The following is a 21,340-nucleotide window of genomic DNA, read 5'->3' as shown; positions in this document are numbered from 1 at the left end:
GGAGATCCTATGAGGAGAGGCTGAGGGATTTGGGATTGTTTTCGCTGGAAAGGCGGCGGCTAAGAGGGGATCTTATTGAAACATATAAGATGATTAGAGGTTTAGATAGGGTGGATAGTGATAGCCTTTTTCCTCTGATGGAGAAATCCAGCACGAGGGGGCATGGCTTTAAATTGAGGGGGGGTAGTTATAGAACCGATGTCAGGGGTAGGTTCTTTACCCAGAGGGTGGTGAGGGATTGGAATGCCCTGCCAGCATCAGTAGTAAATGCGCCTAGTTTGGGGGCGTTTAAGAGATCCGTAGATAGGTTCATGGACGAAAAGAAATTGGTTTAGGTTGGAGGGTCACAGTTTTTTTTTAACTGGTCGGTGCAACATCGTGGGCCGAAGGGCCTGTTCTGCGCTGTAATGTTCTATGTTCTATGTTCTATTAAGTGTGTGGGGTTGTGGTCTTAGGGCCTGGGATGGAATTGTTGTCGGTGCAGACTCGATGGGCCGAATGGCCTCCTTTTGCACTGTAAAGTTTCTATGTTGCTTATACCCAGGCGCTGTGAGGCAGCAGTGCTAACCACTATGCCATTGTGTCGCTATATAATAAAGTTCCTAATTTGAAACATGCTAGTGATAACTTTGAGTAGAGACCCTTTGTAGTCCTCAGCTGCAGCAAGATTTCTTTACTCCTGTCCTCACCCTGGAACACCTAGATAACAAGGACACCTATGGCAGACTCCTATTTATTGACTACAGCTCAGCCTTCAACACTATTATTCCCACACAACTCATCTCCAAACTCCGTGGCCTGGGCCTCGGCACTTCCCTCTGCGACTGGATCCTGAATTTCCTAACTCACAGACCACAATCAGTAAGGATAGGCAACAACACCACCTCCACGATCATCCTCAACACCGGTGCCCCACAAGGCTGTGTCCTCAGCCCCCTACTATACTCCTTATGCACCTATGACTGTGTGGCCAAATTCCCCTCTAATTCGATTTTCAAGTTTGCTGACGACACCACCGTAGTGGGTCGGATCTCAAATAATGATGAGACAGAGTACAGGAATGAGATAGAGAACCTAGTGAACTGGTGCGGCAACAATAATCTCTTCCTCAGTGTCAACAAAATGAGGGAGATTGTCATCGACTTCAGGAAGTGTAAAGGAGAACATGCCCCTGTCTACATCAACGGGGAAAAAGTAGAAAGGGTTGAGATCTTCAAGGTTTTAGGTGTCCAGATCACCACCAACCTGTCCTGGTCCCCCCATGCCGACACAATAGTTAAGAAAGCCCACCAACGCCTCTGCTTTCTCAGAAGACTAAGGAAATGTAGCATGTCAGCTACGACTCTCACCAACTTTGCAAGCTGCACCATAGAAAGCATTCTTTCTGTTGCATCATAGCTTTGTATGGTTCCTGCTCTGCCCAAGACCACAAGGAACTACAAAATGTCGTGAATGTAGCCCAATCCATCACGCAAACCAGCCTCCTATCCATTGATTCTATCTACTTCCCGCTGCCTCGGCAAAGCAGCCAGCATAATTAAGGACCCCACACAACCCGGACATCCTCTCTTCCACCTTCTTCCATTGGGAAAAAAATATAAAAGTCTGAGGTTATGTACCAACCGACTCAACAGCTTCTTCCCTGCTGCTGTCAGACTTTTGAATGGACATACTTTGCATTAAGTTGATCTTTCTCTATACCCTCGCTATGACTATAACACTATATTCTGCACCCTCTCGTTTCCTTCTCTATGAACAGTGTGCTTTGTCTGTACAGCACGCAAGAAACAATACTTTTCATTGTATGTTAATACATGTGACAATAATAAATCAAATCAAAAAGGAGTAGGCCAATCTTCACTTCGAGCCTGCTCCACCATTCAATATGGTCACAGCTGATCCTCTATCTGAACGCCATACTCAACACACTCCACATGCCCCTTGACACATTTAGAGTCTAAGTCTATTTCCTCAAATATATTCAGTGATTTGGCCTCAACATCTGTGGTAGAGAATTCCACAGGTTCATCACTTTGAGTGAAGAAGCTTCTCCTCTGCTCTCCTAGATGGCCAACCCCATATCCTGAGACTGATCCCTTGCTCTAGAATGCCCCTCCCCCCCCCCCCCCACTCCAGCCAGAGGAAACAACATTCCTGCATCCAGTCTGTCCTGTCCTGTCAGAATTCCCCCCTCATTCTTCTAAATTCCAGTGAATACAGTCCCAGTTGACCCAATTTCTCCTCGTATGACAATCTTGCCATCCCAGGGTCCAGTCTGATGAACTTCATTGCACTCCCTCTATGGTCAGTTTATTCTTCCTCCCGTAAGGCGACCAAACTGTGTACAATACTCCAGGTGTGTTCTCACCAAATCTCTCTTCAGTTGCAGCAAGATTTCTTCACTCCTGTACTCAAATCCTCTTGCAATAAGGCATGGTGTCCAAGTGGTTAGCACTGCTGCCTCACAGTGCCAGGGACCCGGTTCGATTCCCAGCTTGGGACACTGTCTGTGTGGAGTCTGCACGTTCTCCCTGTGTCTGCATGAGTTTCTCCAGGTGCTCCGATTTCTCCTGCAGTCCAACGGTTAGATGGATTGGCCATGATGAATTGTCCTGTAGTGTCAGGGGGGACTTGTTAGGGTAAATGCATGGGGATGGGGCTTGGGTGGGATTAAGGTCAGTGCAGACTCGATGGGCTGAATGGCCTCCTTCTGCACTGTAGGATTCTATAAAGGCTAACATCTATGTGGTAACTTGGTCACAGAAAAGTAGTTGTGATATTCAATATTATAAAAAATACCGAAATACAGTAGAGCAAGAGCTCAGAGCTGGAGGCAGCTAGTTATACTGATCCCTCGTGGAAGACTAAACCTGTGAAATCTCACACTGCAAATGATGTTGCTCACGGATGCTCATACCCGGTAAAGACGAGAGTATACACATTCCAAATAGGAAGTTGCTTACTATAACACTTGTTATGTATGTGTATATATATCCTAAAATTCCACATTTTTAAATGCCAAAGTGGAGCAGGTAATCGGAAACCAGTGTTTAGTAAAAGTTCTTTTGGGGAATGGGCGATAACGGAAATCTAATAGTTTCCCTGAAAATTGTCTTCCCGTTAACTGCGTTCTACAATTGACCCCAACTTCCTGCCTTTCTCCTTTCAGTTCTGTAAATGAGAGCCGCCAGGTATTGCAAGAACCCGAGTTTGCGCAGTCACTGCTGAGAGACCCCAACACTCCAATCATCCGCAAATCCCGAGGCACCTCCACACAAGGCACGTCCACTCACGCCTCCTCGCAGCAACTCGCCATTATGGACGACCAGAGGAGCAAGGCCGGCAGTGTCCACAGTAAACTCAGCAGTTACCATGGGAGCCTACACAGGTCACGGGATGGAAGGTGAGCTATACCACTACAAAAAAACACCACAGCAAATCACACGTCAGAGAGGCTTTTGTCAAATGAAGTATCAGATAGAACTGTACTGTTCAGTCTGTATTATCGCATTAAATAACTAATGTTGCATTTCACATTGGTTAAACCAGATTTGAGTTTTGATATTTGGGTATAAAGGTTAAGAAGAAGGGGGTCAGGTGAGGGAAGACTGTATTGTGGGTGAGTTGATCACATTTTACTGGTGTGATATCAGGCGCAAGTAACAGCTGAACTGCAGAGATGTGAATGCTTCCTGTCAGCATTGTTTTAGAGAGAAGAGGCCACAGCTCTGTGAGATTGGGAGTGGACAAGATGCAGAATCACAGACAATTGGCAGGATTTTCCAGCCGGTCCTACCAGCGGTAGAGGGTGCGGAAAACGGGAAGCCCCCATGGACCGTGATGAGACCAAAAGATCTCACCACTGGCCAATGGCGGGCTGCCTGCACCACCACAAATCGTGGTGGGGGAGGTGGGGAGAATCTCACCAAATGTATCAATGACTCTGGTGTGAACTGAAAAGTAGCAGAACACCTGCAAAGTGCAACACCTGGTCAACTCAAATGGTTAAAGTGTGTTGCTGATACCCCCAACGTGGCAGGTTTAATCCCTGTACTGGCCAAGTCTCATGGCTTGCCCATGATCAGCTGTCCTGTGTGCTGCAGAATGAAAGAATGGGGAATGGAGCAGCATGATGTGCAGGAAGAGTATTAGTTGAGGTTTTCTTTACAGGAGCAATCATTGTGTCCAAAAGCCCATGCTGTATTTCTGAGTCTCCACTGTCTATGAGAAGACTAGCAGGAGAACACCTTAGTTTGTGGTCTGAACCCTTTCCAGTCCATGATGTTTTATAATTACTAACCTCCTGCCAAGTGATGGTGAATGAAAATTTGACCATTCTTTTAAAATCAGATACACACCATGCAGCTTCAGAGGTCTGGATGAGCGGTTGGTGCATGGTAGCCTGCCAAGGCTCAACGACCAGTCTCGGCAAAGCAGCTTACACCGCCTGAACGACCAGTCCCGGCAAAGTAGTGTCAGGGATCTGACTAATCCAGCTACTCACATCACTCATGGTACCAGCATGAACCGGGTCATCGAGGAAGACTGCACAAGTGCCTAAACAAAGCCTCTCATCCAAGACACAGTGCAGGGGCACACGCTTTAATAGAAGACAGGTAAAGCCACAGCCGTTGACAAAGCATTTGCAAGAGGGAACTCATTTACTGACACACTGTGATAGGTCAGCAACTGAGTAATACATACATGCTCTGGTTAACTGCAATCTCATCCAATGCCACTGATGCTGCCAAGGAGGTTTAAATGGTGGCTGACACAAATGTGGCTGAAGTCTTCTTTGGAACAACACAAGTTTAGACACAATACCACTGTGGTAACCAATGTGAAGGCAAAGGAGAAGGAAGCTCAAAGCTGAGTTCGGCCTCTCATTCCTCACACTCTGCTGTTGGCTGTGGTTTCTCTGTAAAACTGACAGAGTAAGGAAGTTTGGATTCCTCTGCAAAGCTGATGATGAATCTGAGTTTACAACCTCTTTTTTAATATCATTACTGTGACATCTTTAATTGAACATGTACATTTCTCTATGAAGACACTGTACTCCTGTCTACACCTTGGTCAAAAGGATGGTTGTTTGGACCTATTCGTAAGTTTATGGCAGACTTGACAAGGACATTAATAAGAAACCTGTTAGTTTTCAGGATTCCCATCTCTCAGAGATTAAATCCTGTTACTAGAAACATGGTATAAAAGTCATGATCAAGCGATGTGTAAAGTGTAGAAATATGTTGTATTAACTTGAAATGAGGTAGGTTTTGTAGAGGGGCTGATGGAAAGTTTTTGTTATTTGTGTCAGGATATTGCGAAGCTACCTCATGGTGGCCCTTCTAATATCTGTCCTATCAGACAAGTAGCAGACGAGGCAGCGAAACTGACTGTTTAGTCTATCACTGGTGCATTTCTGTTTTGGTTGAATAGTGCATTGCTGAAGAGGGCTGGATGTTGGAGGGAGTTGTGGCCTGAAGTATTTAAATGCTGGCCTTGCCAGTGATGTTCACATCTCATGAAAGAACAAAAAGAAAAGCTGGTGAGAATTATACTGGACTGGGGTTTGACCTGCATTGTGTCACTGCACTCACCTCAATGATACGTTATACCAGATATAAAGGGAGCTTAATGGCTCCAGAGTGGCAACGCCCCCGCCTCCTACTCCAGCTCTGACATCCACCTCAAAAAAAAATGTAATCTGGACAAATGGATTCTACTGTTGCCGGAAACTGCACCATAAACTCTCTGTTTGTCCATTTGTTGCTTTTGCAACAAAAATTGTTCCTTGCTGATATTTTGTTAGCACCTATCCAATACATTTTCAATACAATTCACCTGAAATGAACTGACACAGGATTTTAAAAAGTGAAATTGCCCTGTAATGATCTCTCCTGCCGACCATTTATCCAAACCTCAGTCCAAATAGGTGCTTTCAAATACTTGCCAGTATTTTCACAAAGGTCTTTGCTTTGTAATTAAATACCACATGAATTCTGTACCAAAAATATTCACCAAGTAATCCACTGATTGCAAAGGGCAGTGAAGGCTGTAGGACATGAAAATTTGATCACTGGTATCCTCTATAGTGGTGCCTCTGAGCTAGAAGGTAATAGGTTCAGGTTCCATTCCAGAGTTCTGAAGGCAGGACCTAGGCCGACGCAGGTATGTCAGTACCGAGAGGGTGCGTAAGAAATGCCATCTTTCTGATAAGACGTTAAACCCTGTGTTCCCCCTCAGATGGATTGGAAGAAATCCCACAGCACTATTTCAATATTTCCTCCACAACCAACATCACCAACGTTTCTGGTCGTTATCAAATTGATGTTTGTTAATCTTGCATGTGTAAATTGGCTGCTGCATTTCCTACATTATAACGGTGATTACATTTCAATACTTTAGTGGCTGTGAGCATTTCAGCATATCCTGAGGTTGTAAAAGGTATTGCACTAAGTTCATTCTCTCAAAGCAATCTGATTAGCTTAATGGAAATGTCTCTCACTGCATGATAACACAGGGGTTTAATAATATCATCCCTTTGTGACTTAGGCTGGATTGTAGTGTGTCTCACACATGCAGTTATTGTAGAATCATTGGTTAGAGCAACAAAGGAGGCCATTTGGCCCATCTCTAACAGCTACTCACTAGTTCCGCTCCCTGTTCTGGTCACTGTAGACCTGCAATTTTTTCTCTTCAGATAATTATCCAATTCCCCTTTTGAAAGTCATGATTGTATCTGCCTCCATCACACTTTCAGAAATGCACCTTACCAATCACTGCATTAAAAGATTTTTCCTCCTGTTGCCTCTGATTCTTTTGCCAGTCATTTTAAATCTTCATTGCAGTGATAGCCTACTTGTGGCACTAATAAATAAACAAAAATTAAATCTGTCTTCTGTTTCTCAACCCTGCTGCAAACAAGAACAGTTTCTCATTGTTTGTTCTGTCCAGACCCCTCGTGATTGAGAGTCCATCCAGCAAACCTCCTCTCAACCTTCTCTCCAGAAGAACAGCCCCAACTTTGCCAACCTCGCCACAAAGCTAAAGTCTTACATTCTCAGATCTGTTCTTGCCAATGCTTTCATATTTTCATTGAACTGTAGTGTCCAGAATTGTACACAGTACGCTAATTGAGATTGAACCACTGTTTTCCAGAGACAACCTCTTTGCTTTTGTAACTATTAATGTAGCCCAGGGACCTGTATGCTTTATTTTTTCTCAATTTGCTCTGTCACGTTCTGTGATACACCCCAGGCCCACCTGTTCCTGTAGCCACTGTAGAAATGTACTCCAAACTTTATATTGCTTTTCCTCATTCTTCCTACCATACAATTGTTCCAATCCTCTGCCACCACCCCTGTATATAAGGTGGATTGGAAGATTATGGCTAGCGCCTCCACAATTTCTATCTTGCTTCCCTTAGCATTCTTTGTATACATCTGATCCAGTCCTGGTGACTTACTCAGTTTAAATGCAGCCAACCTGTCAAATATCTCTTTTATCAATGTTTAGCCTATCCAGTGTCTCAACTATCTCCTCGTTCACTGATTCACAGCATCTTTGTCCTTGGTGATTGCAGAGTCATCAATTATTTCCTCAACTATGCCCTCTGTCTCCACGTGTAAATTTACTTTTCAGCCCCTAATTAGTCTGACTCTTTTTGCAATCCTTTTTCTATTTATATGCTGAAAAACTTTTGGATTCTCTTTTATGTTAGTTGTCAGTCTCATCTCACTGTCTCTTCGCTCTTGTCACTTCTAAACTTTCTATATTCAGCATAGTTCTCACTTGTATTATCAAATTGACATGTCACTTGCCCCAGCCCAGCCCACCCCACCCCCCCCTCACCTTTCCCCATTTTTATGCTTCATCTTGCCCTCGCCACCCAGGGGCCACCAGCTTTGTTTGCCCTACTTTCCCATTTATGGGGATGCACCTTGATTGTATGTAAACTGTCTCCTCTTTAAAGAGAACAAAGAACTGTACAGCGCAGGAACAGGCCCTTCGGCCCACCAAGTCTGTGCCCTCTAATCTGATATTTTCTTGCCTTATGTGGTCCATATCCCTCTATTCCCTGCCCATTCATGTATCTATCCAGATGCCTCTTGAACGTTGTTATAGAATCTGCTTCCACCATCTCCTCCGGCAGCGTGTTCCAGGCATTCACCACTCTCTGTGTGAAAGATTTGCCCCTTACATCTCTTTTTAAACTTTTCCCCTCTCACTTTCAACCTATGCTCCCGCGTAATTGACCCTTCAACCTTGGGAAAAAGACTCTGACTACCCACTCTTTCCAAGCCTGTCATAATCTTGTAAATCTCTATCAGGTCCCCCCCTCATCCTCCGACACTCCAATGAAAACAATCCAAGTTTGTTCAACCTTTCTTACGGGTTCATGGATGAGAGGGGTGTGGAGGGATATGGTCCAAGTGCAGGTCAGTGGGACTAGGCAAAAAATGGTTCGGCACAGACAAGAAGGGCCAAAAGGCCTGTTTCTGAGCTGTAATTTTCTATATCCTCCAAACCAGGTAACATCCTGGTTTTGCACCCTTTAGAACGCATCAACATCCTTCCGGTAGTGTGGCGACCAGAATTGTACACAATACCACAAATGCAGCCTAACCAAAGTCTTATACAGCTACAACATGATTTTCTAATTCTTATACTCAACGCCCGACCGATGTAGGCCAGCATGCCATATGCCTTCTTGACCACCATGTACACCTAAGTTGCCACCTTCAGAGAACTGTGGATATGCACGCCTAGATCCCTCTATGCTAATATTTTTCTAAGGGCTCTCCCATTTACTGTATACTTTCCTTCTGCTGCAGACCTTTCCAATTGCAACATCTCACATTTTCCGCATTAAATTCCATCTGCCACCTTTCAGCCCAGGTCTCCAGCTGATTTATATCCTGCTTATCCTCTGACAATTCTCACTATCCCTTACTCCCCCCAATTTTTGTATCATCTGTAAATTTACTAATCGGAACATTTTCCTCCAAATCATTTTATTTTTATATCTATAAAACAACAGAAGCCCCAACACTGATCCTTGTCACAGACTTCCAGTTTGAAAAGTACCCTTCCACTGCTACTCTCTGCTTTCTATGCCCAAACCAGTTTTGTATCCATCTTACCAGCTCACCTCTGATCCCATATGACTACACCTTATGTATTAGCCTGCCATGAGGAACCTTATTGAAGGTTTTACTAAAGTCCATATATACAACATCTACTGCCCTGCCCTGGTCAATTCTTCTTATCACTTCCTCAAAGAAGTCAATCAAGTTTGAGACATGACCTCCCCTTCAAAACAATCATGCTGCCTATCGCTAATAAGCCTATTCTCTTCCAGATGTGAGTATATCCTGTCCCCAAGAACCTTCTCCAATAATTTTCCCACCACTAATGTGGGGGAGGCCTATAACAGGCCTATAATTTCCCGGATTGTCTCTTGCCTTCCTTAAACAGAGGAACAATGTTAGCTACTCTCCAATCCTCTGGTACCTTGCCCGTACCAAAAGAGGATACAGAGATTTTGGTCAAGGTCTCAGCAATTTCTTCCCTCGCCCCTCAGTTTTCTGGGATAGACCCTATCTGGCCCTGGAGACTTGTCCACCTTAATCTTAAAGGAAGCATTGGAAAGGGTGCAGAGGAGATTTACCAGGATGTTGCCTGGTATGGTGGGAAGGTCTTATGAGGAAAGGCTGAGTGACTTGAGGCTGTTTTCGTTAGAGAGAAGAAGGTTAAGAGGTGACTTAATAGAGGCATACAAGATGATCAGAGGATTAGATAGGGTGGACAGTGAGAGCCTTTTTCCTCGGATGGTGATGGCTAGCACGAGGGGACATAGCTTTAAATTGAGGGGTGATAGATTTAGGACAGATGTCAGAGGTAGGTTCTTTCCTCAGAGAGTAGTAAGGGCGTGGAATGCCCTGCCTGCAACAGTAGTGGACTCATCAACATTAAGGGCATTTAAAGGGTCATTGGATAAACATATGGATGATATTGGAATAGTGTAGGTTAAATGGGCTTTAGATTGGTTTCATAGGTTGGCGCAACATTGAGGGCCAAAGGGCCTGTACTGCGCTGTAATGTTCTATGTTAATGTTTTTCAAAACCTCCTCCCTTTTTATCTCAACATGTCCTGGAATGTCAACATCCTCCTTTCTACACTCACCATCGACTGCACCCTTCTCCTTTGTGAATACTAATGCAAAGTACTCGTTAAGGACCTCACCCATCCATCTGGCTCCACACACAAATTTCCTCCACTACCCTTGAGTGGACCTACCCTTTCCTTAGCTACCCTCTTCCTCCTTATATACGCATAAAAAGCCTTCGGATTCTCCTTAATCCTGCCTGCCAAGACATTTCATGGCCCCTTTTTGCTCTCCTAACTCCCTGTTTAAGCTCTTTCCTGCTATCTTTGTATTCCGTGAGCCTTATCCGTTTTCATTTTCCTGAAATTTATGTATGCCTCCGTTTTCTTTTTCACTCAACTCACAATCTCGTCATCCAGGATTCCCGAATCTTGCCATCTTTATCCTTCATTTTTACAGGGACATACTTGTCCTGAATTGTTAATAACTAACTTTTAAAAGACTCCCACATATCAGATATGGATTTACCCTCAAACAGCTGCCCCAGTCTACATTCTCTAGCTCCTGCCTAATACTGTCATAGTTGGCCTTCCCCCAGTTTAGCACTTTCACTCTATGACTACTTCTATCCTTTTCTATAAGTATCTTGAAACTTATAGAATTGTGATCACTGTTCCCAAAATGATCCCCCATTGAGACATCAATCACCTACCTGTCCGGTCTCGTTTCCCAGAACGAGGTCTAAAATAGCCCCTTCCCGAGTTGGACTATCTACATGTTGCCTCAAGAAGCACTCTTGGACACACTGAACAAACTCTGCCCTGTCGAAGCCCCTGGCACTATAGGAATCCCAGTCTACGCTGGGGCAGTTAAAATTGCCCATCCCAACAGCTCTGTTGTTTTTGCATCTTGCCATCAGTTCCTCCACTTCACGCTGGCTGTTAGGAGTTCTGTAGTACAATGCTAACAGTGTGATTGCACCGCTCCTAGTTCTGAATTCTACCCATATGGCCTCACTGCATGATCCCACCAAGGTGTTCTCTCTCTGTATAGCTGTGACATTTTCCCTAATCAGTAAAAACAACACCCCCACCTCTTTTATCACCCTCTCTATCTCGCTTGAAGCATCTAAATCCTGGAATGCTAAGCTGCCAGTCCTGTCCTCCTTTCATCCAAGTCTCTGTAATTGCCACAACATCATAGTTCCATGTAGTAATCTAAGCTTTAAATTCATTCGCCTTACGCATCATACTCCTTATGTTAAAGCAAACACAATTCAGATCATCTGTCCTTTCCTGTTTTGTACACTCTCCTGTATTTTATTTCTCCTAGCTTTACTGGACCCATTCACTGAGTTCTCCACAGTCTCTATACTGTGACCCTTTTTGATTTTTGTCTTTGGTTTCTCTGCCTTCCTTTCCCCTAACTGCGTTTTGTTTCTGTCCCCACTTTACTTCCCTCTGACTTCCTGCATCGGTTCCCACCCCCCTGCCACATTAGTTTAAACCCTCCCCAACAGCACTAGCAAACACTCCCCCTAGGACATTGGTTCCAGTCTTGTCCAGTTACAGACTGTCCGATTTGTACTGGTCCCACTTCCCTTAGAACCGGTTCCAATGTCCCAGGAATTTGAATCCCTCCCTCTTGTCCATTGTTGAATTATAGTTTTACCTGAGAATCTTTGATTCCAATTTACCTGGGCCAGATCTGCTCTCACCCAATGAACTATTTCTACTGTGGGATTGCTCCTTTTGTCCTTTACCATTGCTAACCTAAACCCTAAACCACTATCATCACTGTTCCCTAAATGTATCCCTGCTGACACTTAATCCACGTTACTTCCTAACTTCCCAGAACCAGATTCCACAATGTTTACTTTCTCAGTGGAAACATACTGATGTAGAGAATCCTTTTGAACATATTTAGAAACTCTTCCCTTTCTCTGCTCTTAACACTATTCCTATCCTACTCTACATTAGAATTATTACAATTCTCATCAAAACTATATTGCCTTTGCAATTCCTGTAATTTCTTTGCCATTTTGTTCTTCTAAGTTTTTTCCAGTAGTTGGCCGATGGAATATAACCAGTAGCACAATGGTTGGTGTTATACAGACATCCCTCCTCCCCCCCCCCCCCCCCCCACTCCTTTCATACATTTCCATTTTTTACACTTTGTATTCATGAATATTTAATAACCAGTCAGCCATGCATTTTTTTCAGCCATTATTGTTCTCCATTGTTGCCACATCGTATTCCTCCCCCTTTCTACCCACATCACCTACATGCACCATGACTGCTGGCATCCTCTCCCCTTGGAGTTCTTGTAGCCACTCAGAATGAGATGTGCTTCTGCACTACATGCCTGGTCCTCTTGGACTGCCTGGTCTCACATTCTCTATCTGACTGTAAATCCTGAATCTGGAGGGTGACAATGTCCAGAAACGTGCTATCCACATGGTACACTGCAAGACCAGTAAGAAGTCTCACAACACCAGGTTAAAGTCCAACAGGTTTATTTGGTAGCAAATACCATAAGCTTTCGGAGCGCTGCCCCTTCGTCAGATGGAGTGAAAATCTGTTGGTTTCTCTGCCTTCCTTTCCCCTAACTGCATTTTGTTTCTGAACAGATTTTCACTCCATCTGACGAAGGGGCAGCGCTCCGAAAGCTTATGGCATTTGCTACCAAATAAACCTGTTGGACTTTAACCTGGTGTTGTGAGACTTCTTACTGTGCTTACCCCAGTCCAACGCCGGCATCTCCACATCATACTGCAAGACACCAGCTGCTGCTGGAGCTCCAGCTGATAACACCTCTGTACACAAAGCATCCCATCCCCTTGCCTTTTTCAGTCTTCCTGAGATGCTTGGATGAGGCGAGGTTCATTTGACAGTAAGGTGAATGGGGAGTGTAACAGTTTTAATTGATTAATTGGTGCAACTTAAATTTTCAAGAAAATATCCAAAATAAAGATTTAAACAAGAGGTTTCGAACAATTTTCTGGTATTCTGGAAAGAGCAAGTCTGAAAATCTGAGTCTGCACATGTGAATGGTTTCATGAAGTTTTTCTTTTTGTAACATATTACGAACCTAGTCCATGCACGGTGTAACTGTTCATTGAAATGTTCTCTACATTCATTGGTTTACTGCAGCTCACACACCTGATCCTCCTTGTGGTGCAATTGTTAAATATCCATTTAGTGCCGACTAAATTTATTGCATCTGCCTTTATCTCCCCATTTATCAACAACATTATCCTCAAAATTTTCACTGGCCTCCAGAGATTGTGTTCTTTTTTCGTGACCAAGTATTTCTAAAGCTGCCCTATAATTTGATCTTTTCTTATCTCCTGGGCAGAATAAAATATAAAGTAATCCCTGTCTCACCTTGATTATATCAACACCTTTCTATTGGAGCATTTCTACCTTATTGACATTACTATGTGTTATATTCCTCTGTATATTTCCCTTGTTCCTGCAAAGTTCAACAGACGCTCTCCTATATACTCCTTTGATTGCTTAGAGTCAATGCTTTGAAGTCAATATTCTTCGCAGTCTCCCGCTCTCCTATTTCCCAGTCTAAGTCTGTTAACCTTTAGACTTTGCAAGCCCAAACTTTGCTTTGTCCAATCATCACTCTCCCCTGTTAGATTGCAGCTGTCTCTTTCAGCCTTTATGGTGACCTTGGTTAATAATTTTAAATTAAAAATAAAGTCTTCTGTGTTGTGGATGGTATATAGCAGAGAATAACCTCAAAGGAAGAGGGGCTCATGAATTCCGTCTTATTTCAACTCCCCCCCCCAAACACACACACACACCCCTTACACACACACAAAAGTAACGCTTGATCTGAATCCTAATAAGTGAAGGCATGTTACAAGATGTGTAACCAGGAAGGTAATAAAGGGGACTGAATACAGTTTCAGTATCGGGACTTTGTAAAGAATCAAAGTGAAGTCATTGTCAAGTGAAGCCAATGAAGATTGAGAAAATGTACTTTTATTGTAAATTTTGTAATTTAAAATTGTTCTGGGCCAATTGTAATGGCTGCACTTGATTTATGTGAAGCACTGAAACAGGTGGTTGCATTTTTCACACTGTCACTTGGTGCTGTTGTTGACACTGATTAATTGTTGATTGGGGGTGAAAGCAGTGGCTGATATTAACTGTGCCGAGTTCTACCCCTTTGTAACTCAGCAGCTCCAATTGGAAGCCACTGAGTGAATTGAGTGCACCTAACTTTTATTCAGTAGCGGTGAGGAACTGTTCATTTTTTAAAATCAGAAGTCACAAACCTGATGCCCATTACTGCTTGTGCTCAATCTCCCACTTTGTGCAGTTAGCACATCTGGCCACAAGTCTTTTGTCATTTTAGGAACAGATGTGTGACAGGGTAGCTATGCTAAAACTAAACTGCTGGCCTGATCACCCAGCCTCAATCAGATCAGAGTGCTGGGTTGTTGAAAACCATTGTCTTTACCATCAGAAGCAATCCTGTGGAAGAAAGGGAACATCACTTGGACTGTGTATCCAAAACTAAAATGGCAAAGGAGAAAAACTTGTAACTTGCACTCGCCCCCATAAAGAACTTTTTTGTTTACATTAGAATTGTGTTCAAATGTTTAGTTTCATTACGTCTCTTTTCAGTTTTAGCACTTTAACTGTGATTGTATAGATGTTGAGATGTGGGTAGTTGTAAATTAGACTTTTTGAGAATAGTAAATTTTTAATAAAATCATGGTTTCCTTTTGTATTGTGTGATTGCAATCATTTATCAGTTTCTTTTAGCTGCATTTTAATTTTTAATCTCATCTTGTAGTGTTTGATTTTTGTACACAGTAGGTTAACACTTCAGAAGAATGCCTTAAAATTCAGTTTTTTTTAAAAACTGCATTTATTTTGAGAACTTATTTTGTATTTCAGAAGTTGATTTGCGCCAAATTAATTTGCCAAAATTGCCATAGAGGCTGAAGAGACTTCCATTCTTGTGCTGTTAGTCCTGGTATAAAAAATTACACTTTGTTGAATGAGATGTGGCTGGATTTTTAATGACAGACTAAATTTATAATTACTGTTAAACATCCTCACTGGCCTGAATGAGAAATTTTATATTTAGTGTCTGTCGTATGTTACAATTATGTTAACATTAATTATGTTCATCCGGAGCAAGAGAGAGAGAGGAGTGTTTGGTGGGTGCAGTAAAAAGGGTAAGGGAGCGACTTTAATTATTTATTTTTTCGCGGGGTTGTAGTGATTTAAAAGTTTAAGTTTTAAACCGGAAGTAGACCGGGTGTGGGGTCACGTGGGCGGACATTTTAGTAGTTTTTTTTATTTAAGCGCGCAAAGTATAAAAGGGAGGCCGCAGGATACAGCGGGCAGCGTCGGGAGCGGGCAGCAGAGTGAGTGGGGAAGCAGAGTGTGAACTATAAGGGCTTTGGCTCACAGGGCTTAGGCGGAAAGGGCGAAGCAGGGTAAGTTATTTTTATCCAAACCTATAAAGGAAAAGGGTAACTATGAGTGATAGGCCAGTTTGTTGCTTCCAGTGTGGGATGTGGGAGTTCCTGGAAACACCTAGCCTCCCGGAGGACCACATTTGCGCCAGGTGCGTGGAACTGCAGCTCCTGAGGGACCGCGTCACGGAACTGGAGCTGCAGATTGCTGACCTTAGTCTAGTCAGGGAGAATGAGAGACTAATAGACATGAGTTATAGGCAAGTAGTTACACCGGGGCCTCGGGAGGAAGACACGTGGGTCACAGTTAGGAGGAGTAAAGGTCAGAAGGGTAACGTACCAGAGAGTATCCCAGTGGTTGTCTCTCATAGCAGGAAGGGCTTGGCTCTTAGTGAGCAATTAGTGGAGGGGTCACCTGTGGTTGTCCCCCTCCAAAACAGGTATATTGTTTTGGATAGTGTGGAGGAGGATGACTCTCCAGGGGTAAGCCACAGTGACCAGGTCACTGGCACAGAGTCGGGCTCTGTGGCCCGGAAAGGAAAGAGAGGAATTAGGAGAGCAATAGTGGTGGGGGATGCATCGGTTAGAGGCACGGACAGGCGATTCTGTGGGTGGGAACGGGACTCCAGGATGGTAGTCTGCCTACCTGGTGCTGGGGTACTGGATGTCTCCGAGCGGATAGAAGGCACATTAAAAGGGGAAGATAAAGAAACGGATGTCGTTGTACACATTGGTGCAAATGACCTAGATAGGAAGAGCAGGGAGATCCTACGAGAGCAATTCAGGGAGTTGGGAAATAGGCTAAAAAGTAGGGCCTCCAGGGTGGCAATACCTGGGCTGCTCCCAATGCCTTGTGCCAGTGAGGCTAGGAATAGGGAGTTAGTATAATTGAACGCTTGGCTAAAAGACTGGTCCAGGAGGGAGGGCTTCATTTTCCTGGATCATTGGGAAGTTTTCAAGAGAGGATGGCACCTGTACAAGAAGGACGGGTCACAACTAAATTGGAAGGGCACGCATATCCTGGCTGGGAGTTTTACTAGTGCAGTTCGGGTGGGTTTAAACTAATATGGCAGGGGGGTGGGGATCAAAAAATTAGGTCTACAAGTGTAGAGGCTGGGGATGAGCTTGGGGCCAGGACAAGGCTGGCAAAGAAGAAGAGCACTCTGGGGGAGGATGACCTCAGTAGGCCTGGAGTGCATCTACTTCAATGCAAGGAGCGTAGCAGGTAAGACAGACGAACTTAGGGCCTTAATGCTTACGAGGAATTTGGATGTGGTTGCGGTGACAGAGACTTGGTTGAAAGAGGGACAGGACTGGCAGCTGAATATTCTGGGGTACAAGTGTTTTAGGCGAGAAAGAGGTGGGGGATAGCAGTATTAGTTAGAAAACATATTACAGCGGTGCAGAGGGAGGACAATTCAGAGGGGTCGTGTAACGAGTCACTGTGGGTGGAGCTCAGAAACAGGAAGGGCGCAGTCACTATGTTGGGGGTATACTACAGGCCCCCCAACAGCCCAAGGGAAGTGGAAGAACGGATATGTCAGGAGATACTGGATAGGTGCAGGAAAAATAGGGTTGTTGTAGTGGGAGACTTCAATTTCCCTGGTATAGACTGGAAATCGCTTAGAGCTAGGACTGAATGGGGAGGAATTTGTAAAATGCGTACAGGAGGGTTCTTTGGAACAATATGTAGATAGCCCGACTAGAGAGGGGGCTATACTGGACCTAGTACTGGGGAATGAGATCGGTCAGGTCTTCAAAGTTTCAGTAGGGGAACATGTGGCAAACTGACCACAATTCTGTTAGCTTTAGGATAGCGATGGAAAAGGATGAGTGGTGTCCCAAGGGTAAAGTGTTGGATTGGGGGAAGGCTAACTTTAGTGGGATTAGGCAGAAATTGGCAGCTCTTGATTGGGAGAGGCTGTTTGAGGGTAAATCCACATCTGGCATGTGGGAGTCTTTTGAGGAACAGTTGTTAGGGCTGCAGGACAGGCATGTGCCTGTAAAAAAAGGATAGGAAGGGTAGGATTCGAGAACCGTGGATAACCAGGGAAATTGAGGGACTGGTCAAAAAGAAAAGAGAGGCATACGTTCGGTCCAGGCAGCTAAGAACGGAGGGAGCTCTGGAGGAATACAAAGAAAGTAGGAAAGAACTCAAACAAGGAATTAGAAGGGCAAAAAGGGGTCACGAAATGTCGTTGGCAGACAGGATTAAGGAGCATCCCAAGGCATTTTATTCATACGTTAGGAACAAAAGGGTTGTCAGGGAAAAAATCGGACCTCTCAGGGACAAAAGTGGGGAATTATGCTTAGAGCCCAAAGAAGTAGGGGAGATCCTAAATGAATACTTTGCGTCGGTATTCACAAAGGAGAGGGATGTGTTGACTGGGAGTGTCTCGGAGGGGAGTGTTGAACCGTTAGAGAAAATCTCCATTACAAGGGAGGAAGTGTTAGGTTTTTTAGAGAATATAAAGACTGACAAATCCCCAGGGCCTGATGGAATCTATCCAAGGCTGCTCAGGGAGACGAGAGATGAAATCGCTGGGCCTCTGACCCAAATCTTTGTCTCGTCACTGGATGCAGGTGAGGTCCCAGAGGATTGGAGGAAAGCTAATGTGGTCCCGTTATTTAAGAAGGGTAGGAAGGATAACCCGGGTAATTATAGGCCGGTGAGCTTGACATCCGTGGTAGGAAAGTTGTTGGAGAAGATTCTTAGAGATAGGATGTATGCGCATTTAGAAAGGAATAAACTCATTAACGATAGTCAGCATGGTTTTGTGAGAGGGAGGTCATCCCTCACTAACCTGGTGGAGTTTTTTTGAAGAAGTGACTAGAATGGTTGACGAGGAAAGGGCTGTGGATGTCGTCTATATGGACTTTAGTAAAGCGTTTGACAAAGTACCTCATGGTAGGTTGGTGCAAAAGGTTGGATTTCATGGGATAAAGGGGGAGGTGGCTAGATGGGTGGAGAACTGGCTTGGTCACAGAAGACAGAGGGTGGTATTGGAAGGGTCTTTTTCCGGTTGGAGGCCTGTGACTAGTGGTGTTCCGCAGGGCTCTGTATTGGGACCTCTGCTGTTCGTGATTTATATAAACGATCTGGAAGAAGGTGTAACTGGGGTGATCAGTAAGTTTGCAGACGACACGAAATTGGCTGGACTTGCAGATAGTGAGCAACATTGTCAGAAGCTACAGATGGATATAGATAGGCTGGAAATTTGGGCAAAGAAATGGCAGATGGAGTTCAATCCAGATAAATGCGAAGTGATGCATTTTGGTAGAGCTAATGTAGAGGGGAGCTATACAATAAATGGCAGAACCATAAAGGGTGTAGATACGCAGAGGGACCTGGGTGTGCAAGTCCACAGATCCTTGAAGGTGATGTCACAGGTGGAGAAGGTGGTGAAGAAGGCATATGGCCTGCTTGCCTTTATAGGATGGGGCATAGAGTATAAAAGTTGGGGTCTGATGTTGCAGATGTATAGAACGTTGGTTCGGCCGCATTTGGAATACTGCGTCCAGTTCTGGTCGCCACACTACCAGAAGGACGTGGAGGCTTTAGAGAGAGTGCGGAGGAGGTTTACCAGGATGTTGCCTGGTATGGAGGGGCTTAGTTATGAGGAGAGATTGGGTAAACTGGGGTTGTTCTCACTGGAAAGACGGAGGATGAGGGGAGACCTAATAGAGGTGTATAAAATTATGAAAGGCATAGATAGGGTGAACGGTGGGAAGCTTTTTCCCAGGTCGGTGCTGACGTTCACGAGGGGTCATAGGTTCAAGGTGAGGGGTGGGTGGTTAACATGGATATCAGAAGGACATATTTTACACAGAGGTGGTGGGGGCCTGGAATGCGCTGCCAGGCAAGGTGGTGGAGGCGGGCCCACTGGGAACGTTTAAGACTCATCTAGACAGCCATATGAATGGAGTGGGAATGGAGGGATACAAAAGAATGGTCTAGTTTGGACCAGGGAGCGGTGCGGGCTTGGAGGGCTGAAGGGCCTGTTCCTGTGCTGTATTGTTCTTTGTTTTTGTTCTTTGTTAAGAAATCCCACATTTTAATATTTTCTAAAGATTTGTTTGAAATTTTAGCTTCTATCTTTCTTACACAAGTAGAAGTAGACCAAGCCTGACCAGCCTGCTCCACCATTCAATGTGATCAAACCAGATCTCGGGTTTCAACTCCAGTAAAGGACCAAACAATCTAACCGGCACATCTTTGGAGTGTGGGAGGAAGCTGGAGCACCAGAGGAAACCCGCACATACACGGGGAGACTGTGCAAACTCCGCACAGACCTGAGGCCAGAATTGAACCTGGGTTCCTGGTGCTGTGAAGCAGCAGTGCTAACCACTGTACCACCTTTTCTAAGTGTATTGTTAAGATTTCCTTAATTCCAGCATTTTCACAACAATATATGTCTGTCACTGGGTACCGATTTAAGGGGCATAAAAGAGTCTATGTTGACACTGGCGTTGAAACTACCACACTTTCCAATAATTGACAGCCAGAGGGCTAGATTTCTGAAGGTAGAGTGCAGGCACATAATCACAATGACATGTTCATCAGTGTCTCACGTTCTGGTCACAGCCCTGTGGAACGCCTGGGAAGGATGCATATTCACCACAATTGCACTGTGGGGCTTTTGAGGGCTAAATCATGAAGTCAAGTTGCACAAACATGACTTGTGTCCCTTGAGCATAGAAGGCTGAGAAATGGGTTAATTGAGGTTTTAATGATTACAATAGGTTTGATAGGGAGAAACTATTCCCCCCGGAGGAATCAAGGACAATTGGATCTCATTTTAAAATTAGAGCTAGGCCATCCAGGGAATGAAATCTGAAAATATTTCTTCACACAAAGGTTGGTGAAAATCTGGAACTCTTTCCCTCATAAGTTTATGGATGCCAAGGTTCAATTTAAGCTTTCAGGGCAGAGATGGATAGTATTTTGTTGGGTAATATTATCATGTGATATGGATCAAAGGTGGGTATACATGTTGAGGTGCACATATCAGACATGATCAAATTAAATGGTGAAACAGGCTTAATGTTGCCATTACCCAGACTGCAACACCCTTTCCACTTTTAACAACAGCCATATTTTAAATCGCTTAAGATACTTAGTTTTGTGCTGAGTATGGATACCAGGATTCATCGTTCTTCCCCCAGGAAAGACTGTCAGAAGTCAAGCTGGGACTGAAGCTTCAGCTCCAGACCTTTTTAGTCTAGGAATCTAGTGGCCTGAGTTCTGCGTTTCTCATTCAATTATTGGGGAGGGGCTGGGGTTCCATTTGTCCATTTTGTTATTAAAAGCTATGCACTATTCTAAATCGGGGAGGGGAAGCACATAGATAATGTTTCCTGGGTTCTGCCAAAGATTTTTAACAGTTTATTCGGCAGTACAGGGGAGTGGCCACTGCTTCCCTCATTGTACATCGGGATGGTGCAGCTAAGACCAAGATTTGCTGTGGGGCAAATTCTGGGTGTGACTATCCCACTCTGGTTTAGCTATTTAGATACACTGCCATCTATTGGTTCAATGTGGCAACCTGATCGACACATGGAAATCTTAGCAAAGGACAACGGTAAAAGGAATAGAGTCTTGGGTGGATAAAGGAGAGTATTGAATATCAATTCGCAATTTTTCACTTAATTTATTTTATGCAAGCCCGCACTCACTTTCCAATTATCCATTTCTACTTCTTGATATTAGTGCCACATTTTACATCAATGTTCTCACCGCACTGAAACCACAGCTCTGATTTCCTAAATAGAAAGTGATTTTTTA

General features: G+C 44.2%; 1 protein-coding gene across 1 annotated transcript in view; it reads left to right on the top strand.

The window, feature by feature from the left end:
* The window catches only part of LOC144493855 (frizzled-3), a 128,537-nt gene extending 118,754 nt beyond the window's left edge, over positions 1 to 9,783 (top strand). The window contains exons 7-8 of the mRNA XM_078213424.1: positions 3,170 to 3,403; positions 4,351 to 9,783. Of these exons, the coding sequence (XP_078069550.1) occupies positions 3,170 to 3,403; positions 4,351 to 4,561 (445 nt within the window). The 3' untranslated portion in view covers positions 4,562 to 9,783. The remainder of the gene's footprint in view (positions 1 to 3,169; positions 3,404 to 4,350) is intronic.
* The last annotated feature ends 11,557 nt before the right edge of the window (positions 9,784 to 21,340 follow it).

Source organism: Mustelus asterias, chromosome 5, assembly GCF_964213995.1.
Source record: "Mustelus asterias chromosome 5, sMusAst1.hap1.1, whole genome shotgun sequence".
Lineage (NCBI taxonomy): Eukaryota > Metazoa > Chordata > Chondrichthyes > Carcharhiniformes > Triakidae > Mustelus > Mustelus asterias.
Note: the sequence above shows the minus strand (reverse complement) of the source record. Positions and strands in the feature narration are given on the sequence as shown.